Source organism: Carettochelys insculpta, chromosome 22 (genome assembly GCF_033958435.1).
Source record: "Carettochelys insculpta isolate YL-2023 chromosome 22, ASM3395843v1, whole genome shotgun sequence".
NCBI lineage: Eukaryota > Metazoa > Chordata > Testudines > Carettochelyidae > Carettochelys > Carettochelys insculpta.
Window position 1 is genome coordinate 15,050,487 of NC_134158.1, and position 26,732 is coordinate 15,077,218.

Below are 26,732 nucleotides of genomic sequence, written 5' to 3' on the forward strand. Positions count from 1 at the left end.
TTGCTAACAACTCAGGCGGCATGAGGAGGCCGTGATGCTAGCAAGCAAGCAGAGGCGGAGCGTGGTCCCCGTGCCCTCCTGTGCCCATCAGGGGATGGGTCCCCACCATGCGCACTGACTGCCCCATTCCCCCAGACTGGCTGCTGGAGAGCGAGGTAAATCCCTGCACCTGGGGCGGGGGGTTCTGGGCTGGGAAGGGAATTGTATCCCAGATCCCCCCTGAGCTTGAACTGTCCCCCACACTCACTGCTCAGCCCCCGGACCCTGCTCCGATGTCCCCGTGACCCCCAGAGCCTCCCCCCAGTTCACCCATCCTGCAAATCCTTCAACTCCCCTGATATTCTGAACCTGCCTGAGCTGCAGAGCAAACCACCCCATCCTTTGTCTTCACATACCGCAATTTCCACAGCTCCCGAACCTTCCCCTAATTCCAGTCCATCTCCTGTCTCCTTAAACCCTTCCAGAGCCCCAGTCCAAAAGCCCAGACCCTCCCCCTCCACAGCACAGGCTGGGCATTATCCTTGCCTTGACATGCCCCACCCCAGAATCAGCCGCACACCTAGGAGCATAAGGGCTTTGCCGGCTCTCCTGGTGCCCCCATGGTCCAGCTGTGCCCCCTGAACCTCTGTCGCTCTCTGGGCTGTGTCAGCCAGGCTTAGCTTAGTAGCCCTTGCGCCCTCTCTCTCTGTCTGTCCCCAGCACTCTCTCTTGGCCACCTGTCCGCAGCGAGGAGGAGAAGATGCCGCTGCACCGATCTGCCTCGAGTACCCGCTCAGAGGGCAGTGACCTTGACTTGGAGGGCATCGGTAATGGCTCTGCCCTGGGGCATTGTGGGAAAGCTACAGGTTGGCGTCTCCTGGCTGCCTCCAGACAGAATGGGAACCACCAAACTGTCCCTGCTTGGCTCTGCTGGTGCCCTCCGCCTGGTCCCCCTTCCTGTGCCGAGCCCTGCTGCGCCCTGCTTCCATGCTCTGCCCCCTGGTATCTCCCCACCAGAGCTGTGCCCCCTGGGTAGCTCTGCTGCCGGTGTCTTCCCTGTGGCCCCACCACCAGTACTCTGCTGCCGAGTGCCCATGCATGGACCAGCCCCTATGTTATGTCCCCGGTGACCCCTGCACAGCCCCACCTGATATCCCTCACATGGCCTTGCTCCCCATCCCTGGGTGTCACCTTTATGGCTCTGTCATAGATGCCCTCCGGGCAGCCCTGCCCCTGTGCTCTGCCCCCCCAGTGCCCTCCACATGGCCTCCCCTCATCCCCGCCGCACCACGCACTCTGCATGGCCCCACCCCCAGTGCCTGGTTTGACAGCACCTCTCTGTGGCCCTGTCCCCTGTTCTTTGGCTCCAGTGCCCCCCACATGGCTCTGCCCCCTTATCTAGCCCCCTCTCTCAGTCTATTGCCCCAGTGCCACATGGAGCTCCCTGCTCATGACCCCACTACTCTGGTGCCCCCCATTTTCTCTCCAGCCCCACATCTCTGCCCATCCCTGCCCCACTCCCTCAGTCCCTGGAGCCGGCTGTAACCATACCCAGGCCCCGCCAAGGCTGCCACCTCACGTCACTGGGGGAGGTGTGCTATCCTGCCCAGTCACCCAGAGAAGAATGCTCCCTGCAGCCAGAGGCCATGGGCAAGTTGTGTGGGAATCGGGTGGCAGGGCTGGCGGCCTTGGGCCTGGCCCTGCTTCGGGGGGTGGGCTCTGAGCCTTCAGCCAGATCACTGCGCTTAACAGACTCTGGATCAGCCCTGGGGCTGAGAGCTGAACCCAGCCCTGCCCCCACGGCAAAGAGGGTGACTCCGGCTTGACCCCAGGGGACTGAGACCAGAACCCAGCCCCACCTCTGCCTGTAGACATCCCCCAGCTCTTTCCTCCTCAGCTCTGCCTCAGTCCGGGCAGGGCAGGGGGTGGGAGGGCTGCCCCATGCCTGGGATGACACTGACACCACCCTAAGATGTGGGGCCCTGATATGAGGTAGTGGGACCTTGGTATGACAGGAGGTATTGGCATGGTGGGGGCGGGGCATCGGCGTGACAGGTGAGGCAATGGTGGCTGATCACAGCAGAGACAATGGGGTCTTGGTGGGAAGGGGCAGACCTCGGTGTGAGATGATGGGGCCGTGGTGGGACAGGGGGAGCCCTCAGCCTGACGTTATGGGGCTGTAGTGGGACAGGGCAAGGAGTCTCGGCCTCAGCTAACAAGAGCCTCAGACTCACCTGCTTTGTGTAACGTTCACTGTTCCCCTTCCTCCCCTCCTCTACGCTGCCTCCGTCTGACCCCCTCCAGCCGAGAGCGAGCTGGCCAAGCTGCAGCGCCAGTTCCGCCTGCTGGAGGGTGACCGCCACGCCTACGCCCTGCAGTCCCAGGAGACCATCCGCAAGCAGCTGTAGGTGCCCCCTGTGGTCCTGGGGGGGTGGGTCACCAGGCGGGGGGGAGCCCCAGGAAGGATCCTGGGGTGGGGGCAGGTCACTGGGCTGGGGGAGAAGTCCAAAAATGATCCCCAGAGTGAAGTCACCAAATTTGGGGGCAGCCCTGGGAATGATCTCCCCATCCCCACCTTCCCCCAACACCCCGTCCCATTCACAGCTGACACCCCCCGCCCGGGGATACAGACCCCCCCACCACCCTGACGTGTGAATGATGCAACACTCGCCCCTAGCAACTCACAGGGGCCTAGGAAGACCCCATCTCCCCAGCAGGCCGGCTCACTGCCCTCTGCTCCCCACATCATTTGCTCCCACAAACCCACACTGGACCACACTGACTAGCTCACTCGCACGCTCGGCTGCCTGCTTGCACACTAGATTACACACTGGCTCGCACACACGAGACCCCCATGCTGTGAGGTGCCAGATCACCATAGATCACCCACCAGTCCATGACTCCTACCTCTACTGCCAGACCTTGCACCAGATCTCTCCAACACACCCAGGTCAGGCCAGAGCACACCCCTTCCCTCACACATCGGCCATCTCGCACTAGTGCCTACACGCTGACACCCCCGGGTCACAAGCACGCTCACGCATAAGATTGTGTACCCTCCTATGCAAGACCCTCCCCTGGCTGCCCCCCATGCTCTGCATCCTCCAGTAGCTCCAGCCCCTTCCCCTCCCTCCTCTGGCACACTGGGCCCCAGCGCGCCCCACCTGTTCCATGCGGCCCCACTGCTGCCACCATCCTGCCCGAGCACCTCCTGCTGCCCGGCGGCTCTCCCTGCCGCCCATCTCTGCTGGCCAGCCTCATGCCTCTGGCAGGGCCGAACTGCGGCGGCTGGAGAAGGAGCAGGAGGGGCTGCTGTGGGAGCTGCGGGTGGCAGAGGGCCGCGTCAATCGGCAGCGGGAGCAGGAGAAGGCCGGCAGCCTGCGGGCACTGCTGCAGCACCAGGACCAGGTGGAGGAGCAGGCTGCTGCGGAGAGGAGGACAGTTGCCCAGCTAGACCAGGAGGTACCACTGGACTGTGAGGGCGGGGGAGTGGTTAGAGTGGGGTGGGGGCTGGGAGCCAGGATCCTGGGGCCATGGCTGAGCATGGAGCTGCAGCGGCCATCCTGTCTCATGCAGAGCTGCCCGATTCTCCTGCGCCCTCCTGAGTGGACAGGATGGAGGGGAGACGTCTTCTCCATCCCACAATGTTGTGCAGGGACTTTACCTGCAAGCCTTTGAAAGATGCTGGGCCAGGTCCTAGCACATTCTGGCCCAGAGCCAGGGGGATCAGGCTAAGGTGCCCCCTTCCTCTGGCTGGTGGTTGGCATTGGTGCACCCCTTCTCCTGCCCATTCCAAAGGGCACTGCTGGGCGTTACCCAGAAGGCCTTGGGGTGGTCTGGGCACTGTTGGGCGTTACCTAGAAGGCCTTGGGGTGCTTTGGGTCTCCCCAGAGCCGGTTCAGTCTGTGTTTCCTAATCATGCCACCTCCCCGCCCTGGCAGATCCGGAGCTGGGAGAAGCGGCTGGCAGGGTTGGCAAAGCAGGCAGGCAGTGCAGGAGTCACCCAGCGGCACAAGGCCCAGAGCCAGAGGAGGGTGCGCTCCCTGGAGAACCAGCTGGACAAGGTGTGGGGGCAGGGCTCTCAGGGCTGGATGGGGGTGCAGCAGGGGGAGTGGGGTCTAGTGGCTAGAACGGGGCGCCTGTGTTCTCTGCTGGGGAAGGGAGAGGGGTGTTGTCGGCCCGGCGGGATGTGGCTGTGTCCCAGGATGGGGGGCTCTGCTAGGCACCAGGCCCTGGCACGTGCTAACACCAGCGCTCCCCTTCTCGTCCCCCATGCGGCAGGCGTCGGCCAGGTTCAGCTCCCAGCTGACGCTGAACGGTGCCTTGCGCGAGGAGCTGGAGACCCTGCGCATGGAACGCAGGCGCTTCGAACACCTCCACCGCCGGCTGGAGAGGGTGAGAGCTTTGCCCGAGGAGCCAGGGCTTGCGGCGGGGCGGAGGGGGGCTGGGAGCCAGGACGCACTCATCCCCTAGACCCAGCCTGTCCCATGGTCACCAGGGTGACAGCTAGCAGGGGAAACTGAGGCACCAGGTGGGCTCTGATTGGCATCTGATAGGGCCCCTCCGCCTCACTATGCGCATAACAGGGTGGGCTGCGATTGGCTGATGGCCCCCAGGGAGCAGCACACGTGGCCAATAAAGGTCATGTTAAGAAAGTGGTGTGGAAAGGGGGGTCTGGGCTGGTGAAGGTCCTGCTGTGACTTGGGTGCAGAACAGAGGGATCCGATAGGCTAGCGAATTTCCTGATTTGACCCAGGGCAGAATAGAGGCCTCTCATTGGCTGCCAGATACCCTGCTCTAATGGAGGGATGGGATGGAGGGATCTGATTGGCTGACACCTCCTCTCTCTGATTCCCAGGAGCTGCAGGAGACAAGAAAGGCGATTGGAGCTGTGATCGATTCCTCCTCCTCTGCCTTTGATGCTAGGTAGGGGCCCTGGCACCCCCTGCTGGCCCTTGGTGCCAGGAGTACCCACAGCGTCCATTGTAAGCCCCATAGTTCCCCCTGCTGGCCCCATGGTACCAGGGAGCTCTGTGGCATCTCCTGCTGGCCCCACAACGCCCTCCCACACACACACTGCTCCATGCCCTCAGGATCTGCCACCCCATCCATGCACATATCACGAGCCTGTCTGATCTCAGCCCAAGGCACTGCCCCCCATCCAGCGGCAGCCAAGGGCTGGACAAGCTGAGGAGACTGAGCCCCCACCTTCTGTCCTCCCAGTACGCTCCATGATTTGGTATCACCTCCTGCATAGTGTTGGGGAGCCCGGGTTCTGGCTCTGGGAGTGACGGGAGAGGAGGTGGGCTGTTGGTTAGAGTGGGGAAGTGGGCCATGGGCTGGGAGCCTGGATGCCTGGGTCTTGCTCAGGACACTCCCTTCTGTCATTCCCCATCCCCTCCCGCAGGGACGAGGCCCAGGGCAAGCTGGGACAGCTGCAGGAGAAGGCGGAGAAGGACCTGGCCCAGCATGCAGCCGAGGTGAAGGAGCTGCAGCGGGTCCTGGACCATGACCAGCGCCTGCGCAGCTTCCTGGCCATCAAGGCGCAGGAGCGGACGTTCACCCAGGAGGCACTGGAGGCCAAGCGCAAGAGAGGTGCTGCCCTGGGACCTCAAGTTTAACGTCAGTTCCGGGCAATCTAGTTGAAACAATAGTAAAGCATAAAATTGTCAGGCACGTAGAAGAACATAATTTGATGGGCAAAAGTGAACATGGTTTCTGCAGAAGGAAACCATGTCTTACTGATCTGTTCGAGTTCTTCGAAGGGGTTAACAAACATGCAGACAGGGGAAATCCAGTGGATATAGTATACTTAGATTTCCAGAAAGCCTTTGACAAGGCACCTCATCAAAGGCTCTTATGTAAATTAAGTTGTCATGGGATAAGAGGGAAGGTCCTTTAATGGAGTGAGAACTGGTTAAAAAGGCAGGCATAAATAGTAAATTTTCTGAATGGAGAGGTGTAACTAGTGGTGTCCCCCAAGGGTCAATCCTAGGACCAGTGCTGTTCCATTTATTCATAAATGACCTGGAGAAGGTGGTGAGCAGTGAGGTGGCAAAGTTTGCAGATGACACTAAACTGTTCAAGATAGTCAAGACAAAGGCAGACTGTGAAGAACTTCAAAAAGATCTCATCAAACTGAGTGACTGGGCAACAAAATGGCAAATGAAATCTAATGTGGATAAGTGTCAGGTAACGCACACTGGAAAAAATAACCCCAACTATACTTACAGTATGATGGGGGCTAATTTAGCTATAACTAAACAGGAAACAGATCTTGGAGTTATCGTGGATAGTTCCTTGAAAACATCCACGCAGTGTGCAGAGGGAGCCAAAAAGGCAAATAGGATGTTAGGTATTATTAAAAAAGGGATAGAAAATAAGACAAGGGGTATCTTACTGCCCCTATATAAATCTATGGTATGCCCACATCTTGAATACTGTGTACAGATGTGGTCTCCTCACCTAAAAAAAGATATCCTGGCACTGGAAAAGGTTCAGAAAAGGGCAACCAGAATGATTAGGGGCTTGGAACTGGTCCCGTATGAGGAGAGGCTAAAAAGATTGGGACTTTTCAGTTTAGAAAAGAGGAGGCTGAGGGGGGACATGATAGAGGTCTCTAAAATTATGACTGGTGTGGAGAGGGTGAATAAGGAGAAGTTATTTACTTGTGCCCATAATAGAAGAACTAGAGAACGCCAAATGAAATTAATGGGTAGCAGGTTTAAAACTAATAAAAGAAAGTTCTTCTTCACTCAGCACATAGTTAACCTGTGGAACTCCTCGCCAGAGGAGACCGTGAAGGCTAGGACTGTAACAGAATTTAAGAAAGAGCTAGATAAATTCGTGGAAGTTAGGTCCATAAAAGGCTATTAGCCAAGGGTAGGAATGGTGTGCCTGGCCTCTGATTATCAGAGGCTGGAGATGGATGGCAGGAGACAAATCACTTGATCATTGTCTTCAGTCCCCTGCCCTCTGGGGCACCTGGCACTGGCCACTGTTAGCAGACAGGCTACTGGGCTGGATCGACCTTTGGTCTGACCCAGTATGGCCATTGTTATATTCTTATGGGAGAGCCAGGACTCCGGAGTCTTTCCTGGTGCAGGGACAGCAGTGGGGTCTAGTGGTTAGAGCTGTGGGGCTGGGAGACAGGAGTCCTGGGTTCTCTCCCAGTGCAGGGAAGGGAGTAGAGTCTAGGCGTTAGGGCAGCAGAGATGGAAGTCAGGACTCCTGGGTTCTCTACAGGCACAGGGGTGGGAGTGGGGCCTATTGGCTAGACTGGGATGGGGGAGTCAGGACTCCTGGGTTTTAGCCTGGTGCTTGGGAGGGTAGTGGTTAGAGCAGGACTGTGCTCTGAGGGAGTCCGGTTTGCTCCCCCTTCAGAGTTAGAGGTGGCGGAGGGGAAGCGCCGAGACCCCCAGGAGTTGCTGCTGGAATCCTACGAAGCTGCCGTCAAGCAGATCCAGGAGCTGACAGGGGAGAAGGACGTGGATGTGCTGGTGGAGAAATTCACAGCAGGTGACAGGCAACAGGGGGCGCTGCAGGGATGGGGACCTTTTCCCTGCTGGAACCAGCCCCAGGGCTGGGGTCTGTCTGCTGGGGGCGGGCTCTGACTGAGGGGGCGGGGTCTCGGCAGTGTGGGAGGGGCCTGGGCGTTTCTCTGCTTGTGGTAGGAGTCTGCGGGGGGGTGGGCTCTGACTGAGGGGGCGGGGTCTCGGCAGTGGGGGCGGGGCCTGGGGGTTTCTCTGCTTGTGGGACAGGGAGCCAGGGAGCTCTGACACTCCCCTCCTCCACCCAGTTGAGGACCAGAATTTCGCCCAGTTCAACTACGTGAATGAGCAGAACAACGAGCTGGTGCGACTGGGGGAGCGGATCGCCCAGGTGAGGGAAGTCTGTCCCCCGAGCCCGCAGGGCCCTGCTGCCACTACTCCCTAGGAAGCCACCTGCTACCAGCCCTGCCAGCCTTGTTCCTTGCTGCCCAAGAGGGTCCTGCCGCCACCCAATTCCACCCCAGGGCATCTCTGCACCATAGCCAGTTCTGCAACGCTCTGTCCTCCATGGGCCTCACCCCCTAGAGAGCCCAGCCGCTGTGCCCCGCAGTGATCCCTGCCCTACCAGCCCTCCAGTCCCCTCGTGCTCCCTCCCAGGTGCGCCGGGAGATCCAGGCGGCCCGGGCCCGGGAAGAGCAGGAGCAGAGGGAGCAGCAGGCGCAGACCCGGGCGCTGGAGATGCAGCAGGAGGTGGCCAGCCAGGAGGCCCAGCAGCTGCTGAGCAAAGAGAAGGCTGCCAGGAAAATCCTGGAACAGCTTAAAGAAGGTGCAGAATGCGGGGGTGTTTGGGCTGCATCAGGGACCACCCCCTGTCTTCCTGAGCTGGTGATGGAACCCAGGAGTCCTGGCTCCTAATCCCCCAGCTCTAACCACTAGACCCCAGCCCCCTCTTCAAGCCAGGGATGGAACCCAGGAGTCGTGGCACACAGCTGCCCGTGCTCTAACCTCTAGACCCTACTACCCTCCCCAAAACTGCAATGGAAGCCATCAAGTCCTGGCTCCCACCTGCCCTGCTCTAACCACTAGACCCCACCTTCCTCTTCAAGCCAGGGAGGGATGCCAGGAATCCTGGCTCCCAGTGCTCTGCCTCTCCCCCAACCACTGTTCTAACCACTAGATCCCACTTCCCTCCCCGTGTCATGGGCAGAGCCCAGGAGTTCAGGCTCTCTGTCCCCCCAGGGATTGGGTCACTGTTCAGGAAGCTGGACTGTAAGTGCTCGGTGCTGGATGAGGCGCTGGGTGGCTCAGCCGTGGTGCGGGACGGGAACATCCCCATGTTCCTGGGTCTGCTGGAGCAGCGGGCGCATGAGCTGCTGACCATGCGCTCATATCTGGCCTCCAAGGTACTGGCAGTGGGGGGTGGGAGCAGGCAGAGCTGGCAGGGTCTGGGGGATGGGACAGGGGTAAGGCCGGGGGAGCCAGGCCGAGGGCATTGGGGGATGGGACAGGAGTGAGGAGGGAACCAGGGCTGGGGGATCTGTGCTGGGGCAGGGGAGGGTTGCTGGGAGGAGGGCGGGGCAGAGGGCGCAGGTCTATGTGTGGAAGGAATGGGGGCGTCTGTATGGGGGGATCTGCCCCAGGTGGCGGGGGAGCAGGGAGTTGGGTGCAGTGTCAGGGGAGGGGAGGGGATGAGTGGGGACAGGAAGTGAGTCCCCCCATCTCCAGTTCATCCTCCAACTTTCTCCCTCTTCCCCCAGAACTATGACCTGCACTATGACCCTGAGGAGACGGCTCGACTGCTCCTGGGGCAGATGGCGGGTTTCACCCCCATGGCGTACCCCCCACGGCCCCCCACTGCTGGGTAAGCACTGCGCCCCCAGCCTCCTGCAGCTGTGGGATGGAGGTGACTCCTGTGGGGGACCTGACCCAGGAGAGGGATGGGGTGGAGAGAGGGGACTAGGAGCCAGGACTCCTGGGTTCTCTCCCCAGCTCTGGGAGGGGAGTGGGGACTAGGAGTTACATTGTGGGGAGTGGGGCTGGGAGTCAGGGCTCCTGGGTCCTGTCTCCAGCAGGTGGCAGTGGGGTTCACCCAGTCTTACCCCCCTCATTGTCTTTCTCCCCCCCAGGGAGGAGTATGAAGCTGTGAGCGAGGAAGAGGAGCGACCCCTCACCCACAGTGAACTGAAAAACCGCATCCTTTGGGAGGCGAGTGAGGTCTAGTGGTTAGAGTAGAGGGCTGGGAGCCAGGACTCTGGGCTCCCCTTCCTCCCCAGCTCTCCTGCAACAAACTGTCTCGTCTGCCTGTCCCCAGGTGCTGAGCAAGGAGGAGACACCAGCCCCCAAGAAGAGCCAGCACTCCGAGCTGGGGGGGCTGCGGGCAGCTGGCGGGGCCCAGCACCCCATAGAGGCCTGAGGCTGGTGGGGTGGGTCAGAGCTGGGTCTCCTGTAGCAAACAGCATCTGGGGCAGACTCCTGTAGTGTGTGATGCTTCTCAGCCCCCATCCCCTCTTTCTCTCCCACCATCCCTGCCTCACTCAGGGGTGTCCTGGGGCTGGATTTCACCTTCACCATTCTCCAGTTCAGGCCCGCCCCACTGTACCCCAAGCCACACCCCCACTCTGGGAATCTGGTGTGACCTTCAGGTCCCTCCTGCCAATCAATCATGGACAGAAGCTTGTTAATTTCATGCCCTGAAATTGATGTGCTCCAGATATGTGATCACCCCCCTGCATATCCTGTCACCCCCACCCCCAGCCAGAGGGTCCCCAGGGAGCATGCCCAGATGTGGAGCAAGGGTGCCCCCTGTTGGCAAGATGAAAATTTCCCCCACCATTCAACTGGGAAGAGGACAAACCCCACCCCAAACCTTCTCCCCCAGCAGTGGGATTGTATCGAAGGTTGGACGAGTAATAAACCCCACCAGGCTGCATTGTGTGAGACAGTGCTGCCCCTGTGTGTTTGCCCCCACTCCCTGGGACACGGCCCCCCTGGGGTGGGGCACACATCAGGGTGTACAGGGACCCCTCATCTGGTTCTGGAGCACAGCCCCTCTAGGGTGCAGTGCAGGGAGTTGGTGATATGGGATCCCCCTTGGTTTGATGTGCCCTAGTGCTGCATTGGGGGCAGGGCAGGGCAGAACATCCCCTACTGAACCCCTGCCCCATTTGCCAGACCCACTTAGAGAACCCAGGAGTCCTAGCAGGCTGATGCAGCTGTAACAGGGTCCACAGGGGAGGACAGGGCCCGAGGAGAGCACGTGGAAGGTGTTGGCTCCTTCTTGCAAGGCCGGCTGTGGCCACGAGGAGGTAGCGCTGCCCCGGCAGTGGCGCAGGAGCCGACAAGACGGGGGAGCCTCCCCCCACACCTTCCTGGAAGGAGCTTTGGCCCGGGCTAGGGGGCGAATGAACCTTCTGGTCCCTGCAGCCATCCAGGAAAGGGAGAGTGGAGCTGGCGTGGGTGGGTGGGTGCAGCCCGTTGTGGGGACACTGGGAAGTTCTGGGGGGTGCGCTGTTTCTCGTTAGCAGGCCAAGGAGTGGCTGCAGAGCTCTCTGTCATCTCCCCCTCTAACCCACTTCTTTATCCCGGAGCAGCAATAACACCCAGGCGTCCTGGCTCCCAGCCCCTCTCTAACCACTAGCTCCCACTCTCTTCCTTGCGCCAGGGATAGAACCCAGGCGTCCTGGCTCCTGGCCCCCACCCTGTTCTAACCGCTAGACTGATGCTGGCGAGGGAGGTGACGGCTGGGGTCGAGGCCGTGTGAGATGATGGAAGTAGGGGGGCGGCTCTAAGGTTGTCTGGGCAACCAAATATTGAGCCCTTGCAGAGGCGGAGCCTCTTTTGGGACTTCCCCTTTCTGGGGGGGGGGGGGATCTGTCCCCTCCAGTCCAGAGCCAGATGTTGAGTGCTCCAGTGGGCAGCGTAGAACCCCGCCCCCGTCGCCATGGACACACAAACAGTCCCACCAAACACAGCTCCAGCCCTTGGGGCACTGCTGGGGGGAAGACCACAGCGCTGTGGTGACACTTGCTGCAAAGCCAGGAAACACCTTTGCTCTGAGCAACTGGTTTGTGAGATAACCCTGGAGCCCAGGGCCCCGCCCTTCCCTTCCCTCCCCAGATCAGCCTCGGGGCCCATACACCCGCTAGCCGGTCCCCTCTCCCGTAGAGCAGCAGCCGCCCCCATCCCCTGGGGGTGCCTCTCCTCCACCCCCAAGCCCCTTCTGCCGAGGTGATCTGGCTGGGGCAGGTTGTGTGCAAGGGGTGGGGGCAGCTCTGGCGGGGGTGCGAGGGGGAGTAGAGGGCGCTGAGGAGAGGTGCAGGGGGCGCCGGGGTGGGGAGCTCTGAGGGGCTATGTCTACACGTGAAGCCAACATCGAAATAGCTTATTTCGATGTAGCAACATTGAAATAGGCTATTTCGATGAATAACGTCTACACGTCCTCCAGGGCTGGCAACGTCGATGTTCAACTTCGACGTTGCGCGGCACCACATCGAAATAGGCGCTGCGAGGGTACGTCTACACGCCAAAGTAGCACACATCGAAATAAGGGTGCCAGGCACAGCTGCAGACAGGGTCACAGGGCGGACTCAACAGCAAGCCGCTCCCTTAAAGGGCCCCTCCCAGACACAGTTGCACTAAACAACACAAGATCCACAGAGCCGACAACTGGTTGCAGACCCTGTGCATGCAGCATGGATCCCCAGCTGCGGCAGCAGCAGCCAGAAGCCCTGGGCTAAGGGCTGCTGCCCACGGTGACCATAGAGCCCCGCAGGGGCTGGAGAGAGAGCGTCTCTCAACCCCCCAGCTGATGGCCGCCATGGAGGACCCGGCAATTTCAACGTTGCGGGACGCGGATCGTCTACACGGTCCCTACTTCGACGTTGAACGTCGAAGTAGGTCGCTATTCCGATCCCCTCATGAGGTTAGCGACTTCGACGTCTCGCCGCCTAACGTCGAAGTTAACTTCGAAATAGCGCCCGACGCGTGTAGCCGCGACGGGCGCTATTTCGAAGTTAGTGCCGCTACTTCGAAGTAGCGTGCACGTGTAGACACAGCTAGGGATTGTCTGCATGGGGGGAGGGGGTGCAGGGGGCGCCGGGGTGGGGCGTTCTGGGTATAGGGAGCCGTGTACGTGGGGATGGGCAGCTCTGGGGTGCCAGGGAAGCGGGGGGTAGGTGGCGCTGGGGAGCACGGGGGCTGTGTACGTGGGGATGGGCAGCTCTGGGGTGCCAGGGAAGGGGGGGTAGGTGGCGCTGGGGGGCACGGGGGTTGTGTACGTGGGGATGGGCAGCTCTGGGGTGCCAGGGAAGGGGGGGTAGGTGGCGCTGGGGGGCACGGGGGTTGTGTACGTGGGGATGGGCAGCTCTGGGGTGCCAGGGAAGGGGGGGGTAGGTGGCGCTGGGGAGCACGGGGGCTGTGTACGTGGGGATGGGCAGCTCTGGGGTGCCAGGGAAGGGGGGGTAGGTGGCGCTGGGGGGCACGGGGGGCTGTGTACGTGGGGATGGGCAGCTCTGGGGTGCCAGGGAAGGGGGGGTAGGTGGCGCTGGGGGGCACGGGGGTTGTGTACGTGGGGATGGGCAGCTCTGGGGTGCCAGGGAAGGGGGGGGTAGGTGGCGCTGGGGAGCACGGGGGCTGTGTACGTGGGGATGGGCAGCTCTGGGGTGCCAGGGAAGGGGGGGTAGGTGGCGCTGGGGGGCACGGGGGGCTGTGTACGTGGGGATGGGCAGCTCTGGGGTGCCAGGGAAGGGGGGGTAGGTGGCGCTGGGGAGCACGGGGGGCTGTGTACGTGGGGATGGGCGGCCCTGGGGTGCCAGGGAAGGGGGGGGTAGGTGGCGCTGGGGAGCACGGGGGCTGTGTACGTGGGGATGGGCGGCCCTGGCGGGCGGGGGCGGCTCTGAGTGCAGGGGGCGCTGGGGGCCGCTGGGCTGGGAGCTACAGGGGGCGTGTGCCAGGGCGAGGCGCGATGGGGGTCACAAGGGGACAGGGATGGGGGGCTGTGTCCCTACTCCAGACTGTCCGCGCACGGTACACCCGGCGAGGGCGTTGGGGGGGGGGGAGCACCGCCCCGCCCTCCCCGCCGTGGCACGTGGCCGTCCCTGTCCGGGCTGGGCTGGGTGCGGCGCCCGCTCCCCCCCCCCCCCGCCGTTTCCGCCCTGGGCGCAGACACCCCCCCCCGCCCCGCCTCTGATTTCAGCTCGTGCTCAGCGGCTGGACCAGCGCCCCAGATCCGCTCCGGCCCCCCAGCGCCTGCCCCCCGCCAGCCGCTCTCCGGCCCCAGCGAGGTAAACAGCCTGTGCAATGCGCCTGGAGCGCTATGGGGACCTGGTGACTGGGCCCCCAGCTCTGGGGACAGGGGTGGGGGGCAGCCATTGCAAAGGCTGGGGGGGCGTGGATCGGAAACTAGTTTTTGGGGGGCCGAGCAGAGCTTTTAGGGGGCAGACCAATGTGGGGTTTTGGGGTGCCCTTGTATGTTTGGGGGGCTGGGGAAGGATGGGCGTCTGTGTGACTGGGGGAGATTTGTGGGGGGTGGTTCAGGCCACGTGGGGTTTATTGGGAGGTGAGCGGAGCATGCGGGGGCAGCAGCAGATGGGGTTAGGGCTTAGTAGGGGGTCAGATGCAATGTGGGGGTGCAGTGGGATTGGGGTCTTGGGGGGTCACCGTGCCTTGTGGCTATTCTGAGCAATTCAGCATCCAGCCACGCCTGCCTGCTTGCCACACCCTGGGGGCACTGAGATTTATGGGGGACTGTCCCAACTGGGGTGCAGCATTTCTGGGGTTACCTCTGTTCTCCCCAAAAACAAACACAAGGCCCGGTCCCCATGTCTCAACATTTCCACCCCATAGGAAATTTGGCTCATCACGGGTAAATATTGTACTGTGGGGAGGTTACCCCATGGATAGGAGGCAGTTGAAGAATTTAATCTCCCTACCCCAGATTTTCATCTTGCAGAAGAGGGGATGGGGAGATGACATGGAGTGTGGGTCCCACTGCTGGAGATGTTGGCCAGGGTGTGTCCATCTGTCTGGCAGCTCCGGCCAGGGTTGGCTCAGAACTGCCCCTGCTGGGGCAGGTTGTGGGGTGGAGCAAAACAACATGGCCATGCAGGAGCCCGGGGGAGAGAAGTGGGGTCTAGTGGTTACAGTGGGTGGCGGGGCAGGCAAGACCTGGTGTCTGTGGATCGCTCTGCTGGGTAGCAGGGAGATGTGGCCCAGAGGTTTGTGTTTTGCAAGCCGAGCTTTGATTTCCTGTGGTGAAGAAAGATGGGTGCCCTGAGAGCAACGAACCAAAATGCAGGCGGGGCGGGCAAAGGGAAGGGAGCTTTTGCCCATGTCAGGAGCACCCTGGGGACCTGCTGCCCTGGGCCAGTGCTAGGTGCCCATAGACCTCATCCACAGGGCTTAGAGCAGGGAAACTGAGGCATAGGGCAGGGCTGGGGCTTGCCCCAGCTCCCCCAGCCATGTAGTGACAGAGCCAGGGAGAGAACCCAGGTGTCCTTGCCCCCAGGCTCCTGCTCTAACCATGAGACCTCACTTCCCCCACCCCATGCAGGGATGGAGCCGCTGGCTCCCAGCCCCTACTGTGACCACCAGGCCCCACTGCTTGCACAGGGGTGGAGGCGGAACCCAGGCATCCTGCTGCGCTTACCCTCCCCAGTGGAAGGGGAAGCTCAGCTTTGTTCCAGGCCTGAGGCCAAGGCCCCAAAATGAGATGGAAAATAACATGCCGGGGCTGGGTCTTCTCTAGGCCTTATAAGGGCAGTGCCTGCATGATGCCCCCGTCCCGTACTCCCCAGCCTTTCCACCCCCTCCGTTCGCCCCTCCCTACTGGCCCCCAGCCCAACGCTACCCAAGAGACCGAGGGAGCTGCTCTGAGACAGAAAAGCACCAGTCTAGTGGTTAGCGTGGAGCTGGGAGCCCGGACTCCTGGGTTCTCTCCCTGGCTCTGAGAGGGGTGTGGGTTAGAGTAACAGGGCTGGGAGCCCGGACTCCTAGGTTCTCTCCCCGGCCCTGGGAGGGGTGTGGGTTAGAGTAACAGGGCTGGGAGCCCAGACTCCTAGGTTCTCTCCCCAGCCCTGGGAGGGGTGTGGGTTAGAGTAACAGGGCTGGGAGCCCGGACTCCTGGGTTCTCTCCCTGGCTCTGAGAGGGGTGTGGGTTAGAGTAACAGGGCTGGGAGCCCGGACTCCTGGGTTCTCTCCCCGGCCCTGGGAGGGGTGTGGGTTAGAGTAACAGGGCTGGGAGCCCGGACTCCTGGGTTCTCTCCCCAGCTCTGGGAGGGGCATGGGTTAGAGTAATGGGGCTGGGAGCCCAGACTCTGGGGTTCCTTTGTCACAGAGGAGCAGGACTCTCAGCCCAGTTGCCTAGGTTCTTCCTGGGCTGGGGCAGTCTGAGTTCTTGCTTCTGCCTGCCAGACTAGACCGTTACAGACACCTCCACAGCCCATCTGCGCTGGGGACGGAGGGGAGTGACACAGCTCTTCGAGGAGTGAGGAACCTCCCGCGCCAGAACCATCAGCTTCTAAGGAACAGGACTGGTTCTCCCCAGCCCCTTCTCCTCAGAGGTGGGGACACTGTGGCAGAGAGTGGGGAAGGAGCGTGGACAATGCCAGCCCTGGCTCAGCCCCACAAGCACTAGACCCCTCACTCTCCCAACAGGCTGGGCCTGCTGCTTGGGGGTGGGGGTCCCCAGGGCTGTGGTATGGGGCTGGCTCTCAGCTCCTCCCTTGGCATAAATCACTGCTGGCCCTTTTACACCCCCCCATTTACCCGTTCACCCCCTGCATCCATGCGAGGGGGGTAAGAGTAGCAGGGCTATTGGGAACCTCTTGGTTCAGTGGAGGGGACCTGTGTGAATTCCTCCCCTCCCTGCTCCCCGACCAACTGTTTCCAGGCTGGGCTGAGCCTTTCTAGCTGCTGGAGCTTGGGGGTGGGTGTGTCTGGCCCCCAGGGTGGGGCTGGAGGGGGCAGAGATTCCCAAGACCCCAGGGAAGGGATGAGGGGGGGATTCCCAGGACTTGGGGTAGGGCAGGAGGGGCGGCTCCCAGGATTCGGGGTAGGGCTGTGGGGGGTGCTCCTGGGACCCAGGGTAGGGCTGGGGGTGCTCTCAGTGCTCAGGGTTGGGCTGGGGGGGGCGTCGCAGGACTTGGGGTTGTGCTGGGGGTAGTAGCCTCCCGGGATTCAGGGTAGGGCCAGAGGGGGGCTCCCAGGACCCAGGGATGGCAGAGGGGACAAGGTCTCTCAGGTTCTGGGGTGGGGCTGGCAGGACCCAGAGTGAGGGCAGGGACCCTCAGTACTGGGGTGGGCCTGAGCAGAGGTTGTGGCTCCCAGGATATGGGGTGGGGCTGAGGGCATGCTGGCTGCCAGGATCCAGAGTGGGAACAAACCAGGGGATGGCGGCTCTTAGGAGCTGGAGGGAGGCACTGGATGCCAAGACCTGGGTGCGGCCAAAGGGGAGATGATGGCTCTAGGACCCAGGGTGGGGCTGGAGTGTGGGCCGTGGCTCCCAGGACCCAGGGACAAAGTTCCCTCTAATCTTTTCCTTCCAGGGGCAGAATAAATTTTGTTGCGTGCACTGACTCATGTGCATGTGTCCCCCAGGAGACGGACCCCAGCTGTGGGCGCTGCTCATCAGCGGGGGGCGTTGGGGGGAGTCGGTGGCTCCCAGCGTAAGGCTGAATTTGGAGTGGGGGTTGCATTGGCTCCAAAGACACTGGCTGGTTTGTGGGGAGGGGCAGGTGCTGGTTCCCAGGATGGGGGTGGGGCCGGAGGGGATGATGGCTCCTGGGAAAAGGGGTGGGGCCGGAGGGGGCACTGAAACCCGGGAAAGAGGCGGGGCCGGGGAGGCTGGCTCCTAGGACATAGGGCACAGCTGGAGCCTGGGTGTTGGCTCCCTGGACCCCCAGTGTGGGTGGGGGCTGATGCCCAGATCTGGTGCCTTCGCCCCGTGTGGGTTGACATCGCCCTGTCTGCCACTCAGCCAGCACAGCCCCCACCCCACCTGGAGCTCCTCTCCTGCATTCTCGCTACCATACTGAGGCCACGCTAGAGACACGGTCCGTCCCTCCCTCTGTGGGTGTGGGTGTGGGTGTGGGTGGGTCTGCTGCCCCCTGCTGGAGAGTGTGTGGGGGGGGGGTCTGCTGCCCCCTGCTGGAGGGACTGGGTTCTGCATGTGAGCGACCTCCCCTGCTGGAGGTGACGGGCTGTGTGCACATCCCTGCTGCCCCCAGCTGGTGGGGACAGGGTCTGCTCTGTGGGGGCAGGGATCCCTGCTGCCCCCTGCTGGAGGGACTGGGCTTTGCATGTGTCTGACGCCCCCTGCTGGACAAGTTGGGCCCTGCTGTGTGTGTGCCTGCCTGTCCGGCCCTACTGAAGCAGGGGTGCTTTCCCGGCTCTGTGCATGGGCTGGCTCCCCTCTTCGCGTGCCGCAGCCTGACGCCTCCCCCTCCCCTGCCCCCCAGGTGACTCCACCATGCCGGTCCAGCACTCCAAGTCCATTGGCAACACGCAGGTCCTGACCTCGCAGCTGGGCATCGTCCGCCTGCTGGAGGTGCTCTTCTCCTGCATCACCTTCAGCCTGGTGGTGCACAGGGGGGGCTGGTATGGCCACAACGGCGACTGGTGCATGTTCTGCTGGTGCTTCTGCTTCGCCATGACGCTGCTGGTGCTGGTGGTGGAGTTTGCCGGGCTCCAGCACCGCATGCCCGTCTCCTGGAAGAACTTCCCCATCACCTTCGCCATGTACGCCGTCCTCATGTGCCTCTCGGCCTCCGTCATCTACCCCGTCACCCACATCCAGGAAAACCGTTTGGACAGCAAAACCAAAGACTACCGCATCGCCGCCACGGTCTTCTCCTGCCTCACCTGCCTGGCCTACATGGCCGAGGTCACCATGACCCGGGCCAAGCCGGGCGAGGTGACCGGCTACATGGCCACCGTGCCTGGGCTGCTGAAGGTGGTGGAGACCTTCGTGGCCTGCATCATCTTCGTCTTCATCAGCGACCCGGTCTCCTACAACAGCCCCGAGGCGCTGAAGTGGTGCATGGCCGTCTACTGCATCTGCTTCATCCTCTCGCTGGTGGTCATTGTGCTGTGCATCGGGGAGTGCACCGGCTGGCTGCCCTGCGCCTTCAACAAGTTCCTCAGCGGCTACACGCTGCTGGCCGTGCTCATGTACGCCACGGCCACCATCATCTGGCCCATCTACAAGTTCGACCGGCAGCAGGGCGGCCAGCCAAGCCGGCCCTGTTACGGCCGCAGCTTCTGCTACTGGGATAAGTTGGTGGCCATTGCTGTGCTGACGGCCATCAACCTGCTGGTCTACCTAGCCGACCTGGTGTACTCCGCCCGCCTCATCTTCATCCAGGCCTAGGCGGGCTGCTGCGCTGGGGGCAGCTAGGCTGGCTGAAGGCTGGGCACAAGGGCTGGTCTTCCCCCAGGCTCTCCTGGTCTCCTCTGTGTGTCTCGTCCTCTCACGCATATATTTATTCTTTTCCTTTCTTCTTGGGTCCTTTTCCCCCCGTTCATATATTGTCTTGGTCTTTTCTTTTTGCTCCCTTATTTATACTTTGGTTTATTCATTCGTTGTCTTTCTTTTCTTTTCACTCCTATTCTTTGCTTTTTTGTTCACAGTCATTGTCTTTAATTTCCTCGCAGTCATTCATTTGTGCTTTTCCTTTCTCAGAATTATTCATCTTTTTCCCATTTATCTTTCATTGATTCTTTTCCTTTACCCTCTCCTTGTTTTGCTTCCTTATTCATTCATTCATTCCCTTTCCTTCCTGTCATGTGTTCATTCCTTTTCTTTCTCCCTCATTCATTCCCATTCATTCCTCCTTTTCGCTCTTTCACTCTCTCTCTTTTCTTTCACTTGGTCTTTTGTTCTTTTTCTCTCATTTCTCTTCTCTCTCTCTTTCACTCTTTTTCCTTTTGGTCTCCCCTCTGTCCTCCTGCCCAGCACTCCCGTGCAGGTGCATCACCCTCTCATCGTACGTGTTATCCTTTTTGACTTACCTGGCCCTCTAGGAGGCCCGTTGCCTCCCCTCCACAGTGGCCAATCAGCCGTTCTCTGCCTTTAATCCAGCAAGAGCTGTGGCCAAGAAAAATTGGTGGCCTGACTGGCAGGGTCCAGTCAGCCCTGGAGTCTTTAAACCCAGCGCCTCTGATCCCAGTAGGAGTGGGGGGAAAATGAAAATGGGAGGAGGTGGGAAAGAAGTGACAACTGCCCTTTAATGGAAATATTTGTCTGGCTGTTAAATATGCTTCCCTGACAGAGTCTTAAAGGTAATGGGTGGGCTCTGGCACCTTCTGAGTGAAAGCCACCAGTGGTTAAACAGCACACAGCCTTTAATGAAAATATTTGTCTGGTGGTCAGAAATTCTTGCCTGCTGGAGTCTTAAAGAGAATGTGCAAGACCTGGCCCAGTTAAAGAGCCCTCCACCATGCATACAAATGTTTGTCTGGAAGCCCTGGCCTGCTGGGATCTGAAAGGTAAATCAGGGCATTGTCTCTCTAGCTGGAAATAACAACATGTATTAAAAATTTGCTTGGTTCCTGACTATTTATCCAGGGCTTTTACGTCTCTTGGTGTTGGCTGTTAGCTAACGGTGATGTTGGTGCCTCACAGTGGTAGCATTTAGCTGACTGCTTCAGTCTGTCCAGTCTCTCTTTTGTATCATTCATCTGATTTTTTTTTTTATATACATATATTTTTTACACTGGTATAAGCGCAGACAAAAAGTATCCTGCTCCTTGTGTGTTCGTTTCATGACTGACTTACTAAAGCAGAGGGGGTGGAGTAACACCCCCTTAAATATACAGCAAAAACGGGAATGAACCAATAAACGATGGAAAGGTACTTTCTGTGTTTGTCGTCTTTCCTGTATAGAACTTGGTCGATAAGGATAAGCCAGGGGAGGAAGATGCACGTGGAAAAATGAGCCGGGGGCAGGGAATGGGGTGGGGGCCTGTCCCCTCTAGGTGGCACTGGCTCCCATCTGGCCCCGGGGCAGGGACTGGCTGGCTTGGGGGGGCAGGGAGTGGGCCTTTCCCTTCTAGGGCACTCTGTGTTTGATGCAGCCCCCCAAGTTGGGAGGCAGGGACAGGCCCTGTCAGAGCCAGGCTTGTTCCTCTGCAGAGACAGGGCGTGGAGAGGGGCCGGTCGTGCCAGTGGAAATTCCAGCTCAGGGCTGCCTTTCCACTGGGGGAGCTCCCTGAGCACAGCTGTTGACTGGGGCTGGGCCAGCCAGGAAAAGACCCAGAGCAGAGAGAGACTGTCTCCGCTTCTCACGCTGGCAACTAGGTGATGTGCATGGGTGCCCACTCCCCACCCCAGACATGGCTGCATCTTAGCCTGAGCCAAGGGGTTCCCGCACAATCAGCCCCTGGGCCCCACCCTGGAGAACCACGCCCCAGCGCTGGGTGAGGACATTGCTATGTTTAGCTGGCGGGGGGCTGTTCTCCAGTGATGGAAGAAACTGTCTAATGTTAGCTCCTGGGGCTCCTGCCAGAAGGGGCTGGGCTCTGCTGGTCTGGAATGAGGTGATTCCTACAAACAGGCCCAGCTGGACTGAGGAAGGAGTTAGGGGAGGCGGCTGCTGTCTGGCGAACGTTAACCCCTTCCTGCCCTGCCCTTTCTGCAGTTACCCGAGAGCTTCAACCAAAGAACCCAAGAGTCCTGGCACCCTGCCCCCATGTGCTCTAACCACTAGAGCCCACTCCCCTCCTGGAGCCCAGGGGAGAACCCAGGAGTCCTGGCTCCCAGTCCCATGTCACCTGCTCTAACCATTAGACATTCTCCCACAGCCAGAAAGAGGACTCAGGAGTCCTGGCTTCCACCCCCATCCCGCTTCGAGACCTGTTCCCATTATACTACGAGCTATTACATATGAGCTGACTCTGCAGTAGCCTCTGGGCCTGTATCCCGTAAGGCATGGATGTAAAAATCTTGTAAAGCATTGAGACCTAACAGCTTGGCCACACCCAGAGTTTTCGGGTGCTGGGACCAGTGGGCTCAAACGAGCAGGTTCTGGTATCACAACCCTCAAGCTGCCTTAGCTATTATCTTTGAAAAGTCCGAGAAGATGGGAGAGATTCCAGAAGACTGGGAAAGGACAAATCTAGTGCCCCATCTATCAAAAGGGAAACAAGGACACCCCAGGATACTACAGACCAGTCAGCTTAATTTCTGTGCCAGGAAAGATAACGGAGCAAACACTTAAGGTGTTCATTTGCAAAGATCTAGAGGCTAATGAGGTGATAAGTAACAACCAGCATGGACTTGTAAAGAGCAAATCATGTGAAACTGAGCTGAGAGTGTTCGCTGATGGGATAACAAGCCTTGTGGATAAGGGGGAAGTGGTAGATGTGGTAGACCTAGCTCTCAGTAAAGCATGTGACACCACCTCGTGTGAGCTTATCATTAACAAACAAGAGGAAGGCATCAGAGGTCACCTCGTTAGTCTGTTTCTGCAAAAATGAGTCCAGTGGCCCCTTTAAACACTAAAACCTCTATTATGGCATTAGCTTTCCTGAGTTGCGACCATCACAGAAGCTAATGCCGTAATAAAATTGTTCATTTTTAAGGTGCCATCTGTAGTTCTGTGGCTTGACCGCTGGGGTGTCCTCGGAGGTCTCTGGCTCCGTTGATGATAATACCCAGAAGACTGCTTGTGTGTGCGCTCAGTGATGTGGGCCCAGTGCCCGCAGCAGACCCCGCAAGGGCCCCAAAGGCCACAAACCAGATAAAGATCGAAGGTGCCAAGCCAGGCTTATTGTTAAGCAAAGTACAGTAACAGTTGGCAGCAGACTCGGCTGAAGCGCTGCGTGTATGTACCGGCCACAATGGACTGACTCAGTCAATGGAAAATTTCCACTGCCCCCAAAGACGGTCCCCCCAGGACATCCCTTTATATGCAGGTACAAACCAAACGCACCTCACTACTGATGTAGCTGATGTTGGGATGTGGCCACCCCACTCACCCTGCACCGTGCGGCTGGGTTACAACCTCTCTTATCCATCACACTGTCCTTTTAGACCCTTTCCTGAACCCGGGTCTGTCTCTGGGAGGAGTGGGTACCAAAGCCTTTTTTAATGAGGTGGCGCTACCGTGTGATTTCAACTTACGACCGGCACCAATTACTGGTCTGCATCGGGGATGATTACCTATTAGGACTATCTGTGCCACGTTCTCTCTGCAGGCGCCTGCCGCTTGCTCACAGCTTAGCTTTGCTTTATGTGCACCGTGTTTTGTCCATTGTTAGCCTTACGCCTCACAACAGGCCCATGCTGCATAGACTTAGGCCTTCGTTTTATTATACCACCAAACTAGGGAAAGACAGTAAACCCTCAAGATCTCAGGTTAATGCGACTGCCTCCCCTGACAGGGACGGTTTCCTGGTCCCCAGAGTGGCGGGGAGCTGGGAACCAGGCAACAGCCTGGCTCCCCTCCTCTTGCAGAGCCGGAAAACTGACCAGGTCAGCAGCCCAGGGCAAGTTTCCTGGCTACAAGGAACTGAGGGAGCCAGGCTGCCTCTGGTTCCCAGCTCCCCTCTCCTGGCTGGAGCAAGGAAACAGACCAAGGCTACTCCCGTGGTCGGTTTCCTGGCTCTGCAAGCCAAGGGGAGCCAGGCTGCCTTGGTTCCCATCTCCCTGCTGGTTGCAGGACCTGGGGAGTCGACCAGCACATGACTGGTCAGTTTCCTGGGTCCCACAAGCAGTGGGGAGATGGGGAACCAGGCTGCTGGGAGCCATTCTGGGAGCCAGAAAACTGACCAGCCCTGCAAGCCCAAGAAAATTTGAGTTATGCAGGGGTTGCAGGAATGCAACCCCCATGTAACTTGAGGGGTTATCTGTAAACCTTAATGGGGTTATACTAGATGGTGGGGTCCATAACTGGCTGGACAGCCATTCCCAGAGACTATTTATCAATGGTTCATAGTCATGCTGGAAAGGCACAACAAGTGGTGATCTGCAGAGATCAGTTTGGGGTCCAGTTCTATTCAATATCTTCATTAACGATTTCGATAATGGCTAAGAGAGTGAAGCTTTTGGGCAACACCAAGCTGGGAGGGGCAGTGAGTGCTTTGGAGAGGGTCAGAATTCAAAATGATCTGGACGAACTGGAGAAATGGTCTGGGGTAAATAGGATGAAATTCAAGGAGGAGAAATGCAAAGGCATCAGGAGGGAATGATCAGTTTCACACATAGAAAACGGGAAGTGACAGTCTAGGAAGGAATAGGGCAGAAGGGACCTCGGGGTCATAGCAGACTAAAAGCCAATTCTGAGTCAACAGAGACACATTGGTGCCAAAAAACTCAACCATTGCTCTGGGCTATATGAACAGAAGTGTTGTGAGCAAGACACGAGGAAAAAAGAAAAGAAAACAGCAGTCATGTAGCACTTCTTTAAGAAGTGGGTCTGTTCCATGAAAGATCATCACCTAATAAATCATTTTGTTAGTTTTTAAAGTGCTGCACAACTGCTGGTTTGTTTTGTTAGAAAACAGATTAACACAGCGACCTTCCTGTTACTACTCGAGACACGAGAAGTCTTTCTTTTGCTCTACTCTGCACTGATAAGGCCTCAGCTGGGGGGTTCCTGTCCCATTCTGGGTGCCTCTTTTCAGGAGAGGTGTGAGAAATCGGAGAAGGTCCAAAGAAGAGCAACTAAAATGATCAGAATCTAGAAAATATAACTGATGAGAGCAGATTGAAAGAACTGGGTGTGTTTCCTTTGGAAAAGAGGAGGCTGAGAGGACATGATCACAGCTTTCAAGTACCTAAAAAGGTGTTACAAGGAGGAAGGAGAGAAATTCTTCTTCGCTTCTGAGAATAGGACAAGAAGCAATGAGCTGAAATAGCAGCAAGGGACATTTAGATTGGACGCTCAGATAAACTTCCTGACTGTCAGGGTGGTCAAGCCCTGGAGTAAATGGCTTGGGGAGGTTTGGGACTCTCCATCACTGGAGATATTTAAGAGCAGATTAGACACACACCTCTCGGGGTGGTCTGGAGCAGGAGCAGGAAGCAAGAGGCCTGCAGCCTGGATGCAGTTTGTCAGGGTTAGCCTCTCATGGGCACCCGATGCTTCATTCACCTGTGCATGGATTGGGCCATCTCTCCCAGCAGTTCCTATTGGCCAGGAACAGCAAACCGCAGCCAATGAGAACTGCACGCAGCTGTACCTGTGCAAATGAAAGGTGTGTCTGGTGGCCCACTGGGGGCTAACCCCGGCAAATGGTGTCCAGGCCATGATGTACTTACTGCGCCCCCTGAGGGTCAGGGCTTTGGCCCAGACTCCTAGGACAGGCACACGTGGATGTGAGCAGGTGCTGGGCCAAGCGAGCCTGGTGGTTTTGCCGCCCCTTGGTGTGGTCTGGAGCGGCTCTGGCTTGACTGCTTGTGCTGACAAAGGCGGTGAAGCCCTGCTCGGCTGTGAGCATGTGCTGGGGGGTGTGGCGGGATTCTCACCTGGACGCAGGAACCTGGCTGTCAGCCCAAGAGTCTCTCAGATCCAAGGAGAGAACTCAGGAGTCCTGGCTCTCAGCCTTGCCCCACCACCCCCACTCTAACCACTAGCCCTCACTCTTCTCTCAAAACCAGACACAGAACTCAGGCATCCTGGCTCCCAGCCCCGCCTCTGCTCTACCCGCTTACCCCCCTCTTCCAGAGCCAACGGAAGAACCCAGGAGTCCTGTGTCCCAGCCCTAGCCCTGCTCTAACCACCAGCCCTCACCCTCCTCCCAGAACCAAGGGAAGACTATGGGTATCCAGGCTCCCAGGCCTCCACCCTCGCCGCACACTGACCTTAGCCTGGATGAATCAGTCTGTTCCCAGGAAGGGAGGTTTATGGGCGTGGTTGGGGAGGTGGGGAAACACAGGAGCTAAGCTGGTGAGTCAGTGCCCAGCTAGTCTCTGACGGGCCTTGCACCTGCCCAAGGGCTGCTGGGGAGCAGAGCTGGACAGGACCCACTCAGGCAGCCCCACAGCCGGGAGACTGCCCCACTCTGCCCTGGCCCAGCATGCACTGGGGCATCATCCAACCCCCCCCACCCCAGCCCTGCCTCCTCCATCCATCCCTCCACACCTCTATCCTCCCTTCCCCTCCATCCATCCTCCACTCCCCTACCCCTTCATTCATTCATCCCCACCCCATTCATCCCCACCTCCACCTACCCCCGCCCCCTGCAAGCCACTCCCCCTCCCATACCCCTTCATTCATCCCCACCCTTACACCACGCTCCTCCATCCATCCCCCTCCCCGCGTCCGCCTCCCTCCCCCTGCACGTACCGGCCGCTGAGCCCATCCCCGCGGCGTCCAGGCGCCTCGCCCCGCGCGCTGCAGGATGCGGCTGAAACTCTGGGCCGCCGCGACACCTGCCGGCTGCGATGAGGAAGCACAGGCCGCGGCCAGCCCCGCCCCCCGGCTGTGGGGTTGGCGGGGGAGGGTGTGGGGGCTGGTGGTTAGAGCAGGGAGGCTGGCAGCCAGGACTCCTGGGCTCTCTCCTGGGTTGTGGGAAGGGCGTGGGGGCTAGTGGTTAGGGGGCGGGATGGGCGCGAAGACCCCTTAGTTCTATCCCCAGCTCTTGCATTTTACTACTGTATGATACTGGTTATGTCCCTGCCCCGTTCGGTGCCTCAGTTTCCCCACGTGCAGTACGACATGCCCACCCTGGGCTTCCCTGTTCCACCCCTGTGGCGGAGGGGGAGCCCCTCTAGAGCTGATAGGGCCCGGCTGTTTGTTCTCTCTCTCCCACCCCCAGGATTGGGCAATCCTCCCCACCAGCTGCTCCCTGGACTTCTGATAAGGCCCCTGTTCTCCACCACCCCTAATCATTAACCTTCAGGGTCACGGGACACGACAGTACAGCACCAGCCTGCCCCTTCCTGCCCCTCTGGGCCGGAGCCACAGGCCCATCTACTCCAGTATCCCACCTCCTCCCTGCCTCCTTGCCCCCGATCAGCCCCATGGAACCCCATTCTCAAATAGCCCTCAGTTGCAGCTGTGTCAAAGTCAAGGGAAGACACCAAAGATGCCCCCACATGGGCTGGGGGGACTTAACTCCCCCTAAGGAAAGGCTGCTTCAGCTGCCCACCTGATGCACAGGGGGGAGCAGGACCCCTTCCCTTGGGCTCAGGGGGTTCCCTGCCCTGGGCCCATGTCAGTCACTTCTCCAAGCCAACGGAGACCCCTTCCAGGCTTCACAGCCGGTGTGGCCACCCATGTGGCTGGGGGACCAGCTGCTGTTGTCTGGGGTGGGATGGGGATG

The 26,732-nt window shown here is 59.4% G+C and overlaps 2 protein-coding genes across 5 annotated transcripts; both read left to right on the forward strand.

Moving 5' to 3' along the window:
- Positions 1 to 115: 115 nt before the first annotated feature.
- ODAD1 (outer dynein arm docking complex subunit 1) lies at positions 116 to 10,398 on the forward strand. Its single transcript, XM_075016022.1, has 15 exons — positions 116 to 155; positions 700 to 806; positions 2,284 to 2,383; positions 3,252 to 3,441; positions 3,921 to 4,043; positions 4,261 to 4,374; positions 4,838 to 4,905; positions 5,387 to 5,574; positions 7,363 to 7,497; positions 7,778 to 7,860; positions 8,127 to 8,295; positions 8,709 to 8,872; positions 9,227 to 9,330; positions 9,596 to 9,674; positions 9,781 to 10,398. Exons 2-15 carry the CDS (start codon positions 740 to 742, stop codon positions 9,880 to 9,882), a joined length of 1,686 nt encoding a protein of 561 aa, XP_074872123.1. The 5' UTR covers positions 116 to 155; positions 700 to 739; the 3' UTR covers positions 9,883 to 10,398.
- A 1,750-nt stretch (positions 10,399 to 12,148) lies between these two features.
- On the forward strand, positions 12,149 to 20,319 carry MYADM (myeloid associated differentiation marker). 4 transcript variants are annotated; one of them, XM_075016017.1, is made up of 4 exons: positions 12,149 to 12,390; positions 13,663 to 13,750; positions 15,884 to 16,027; positions 17,924 to 20,319. In XM_075016017.1, exons 1-4 carry the CDS (start codon positions 12,154 to 12,156, stop codon positions 18,832 to 18,834), a joined length of 1,380 nt encoding a protein of 459 aa, XP_074872118.1. In that variant the 5' UTR covers positions 12,149 to 12,153; the 3' UTR covers positions 18,835 to 20,319. The 4 variants fall into 4 exon arrangements, with proteins under 4 accessions (XP_074872118.1, XP_074872119.1, XP_074872121.1 ...); XM_075016019.1 differs by having other exon boundaries at positions 12,154 to 12,390; positions 15,879 to 16,027; XM_075016018.1 differs by lacking the exon at positions 15,884 to 16,027 and having other exon boundaries at positions 12,151 to 12,390.
- Positions 20,320 to 26,732: the final 6,413 nt, after the last annotated feature.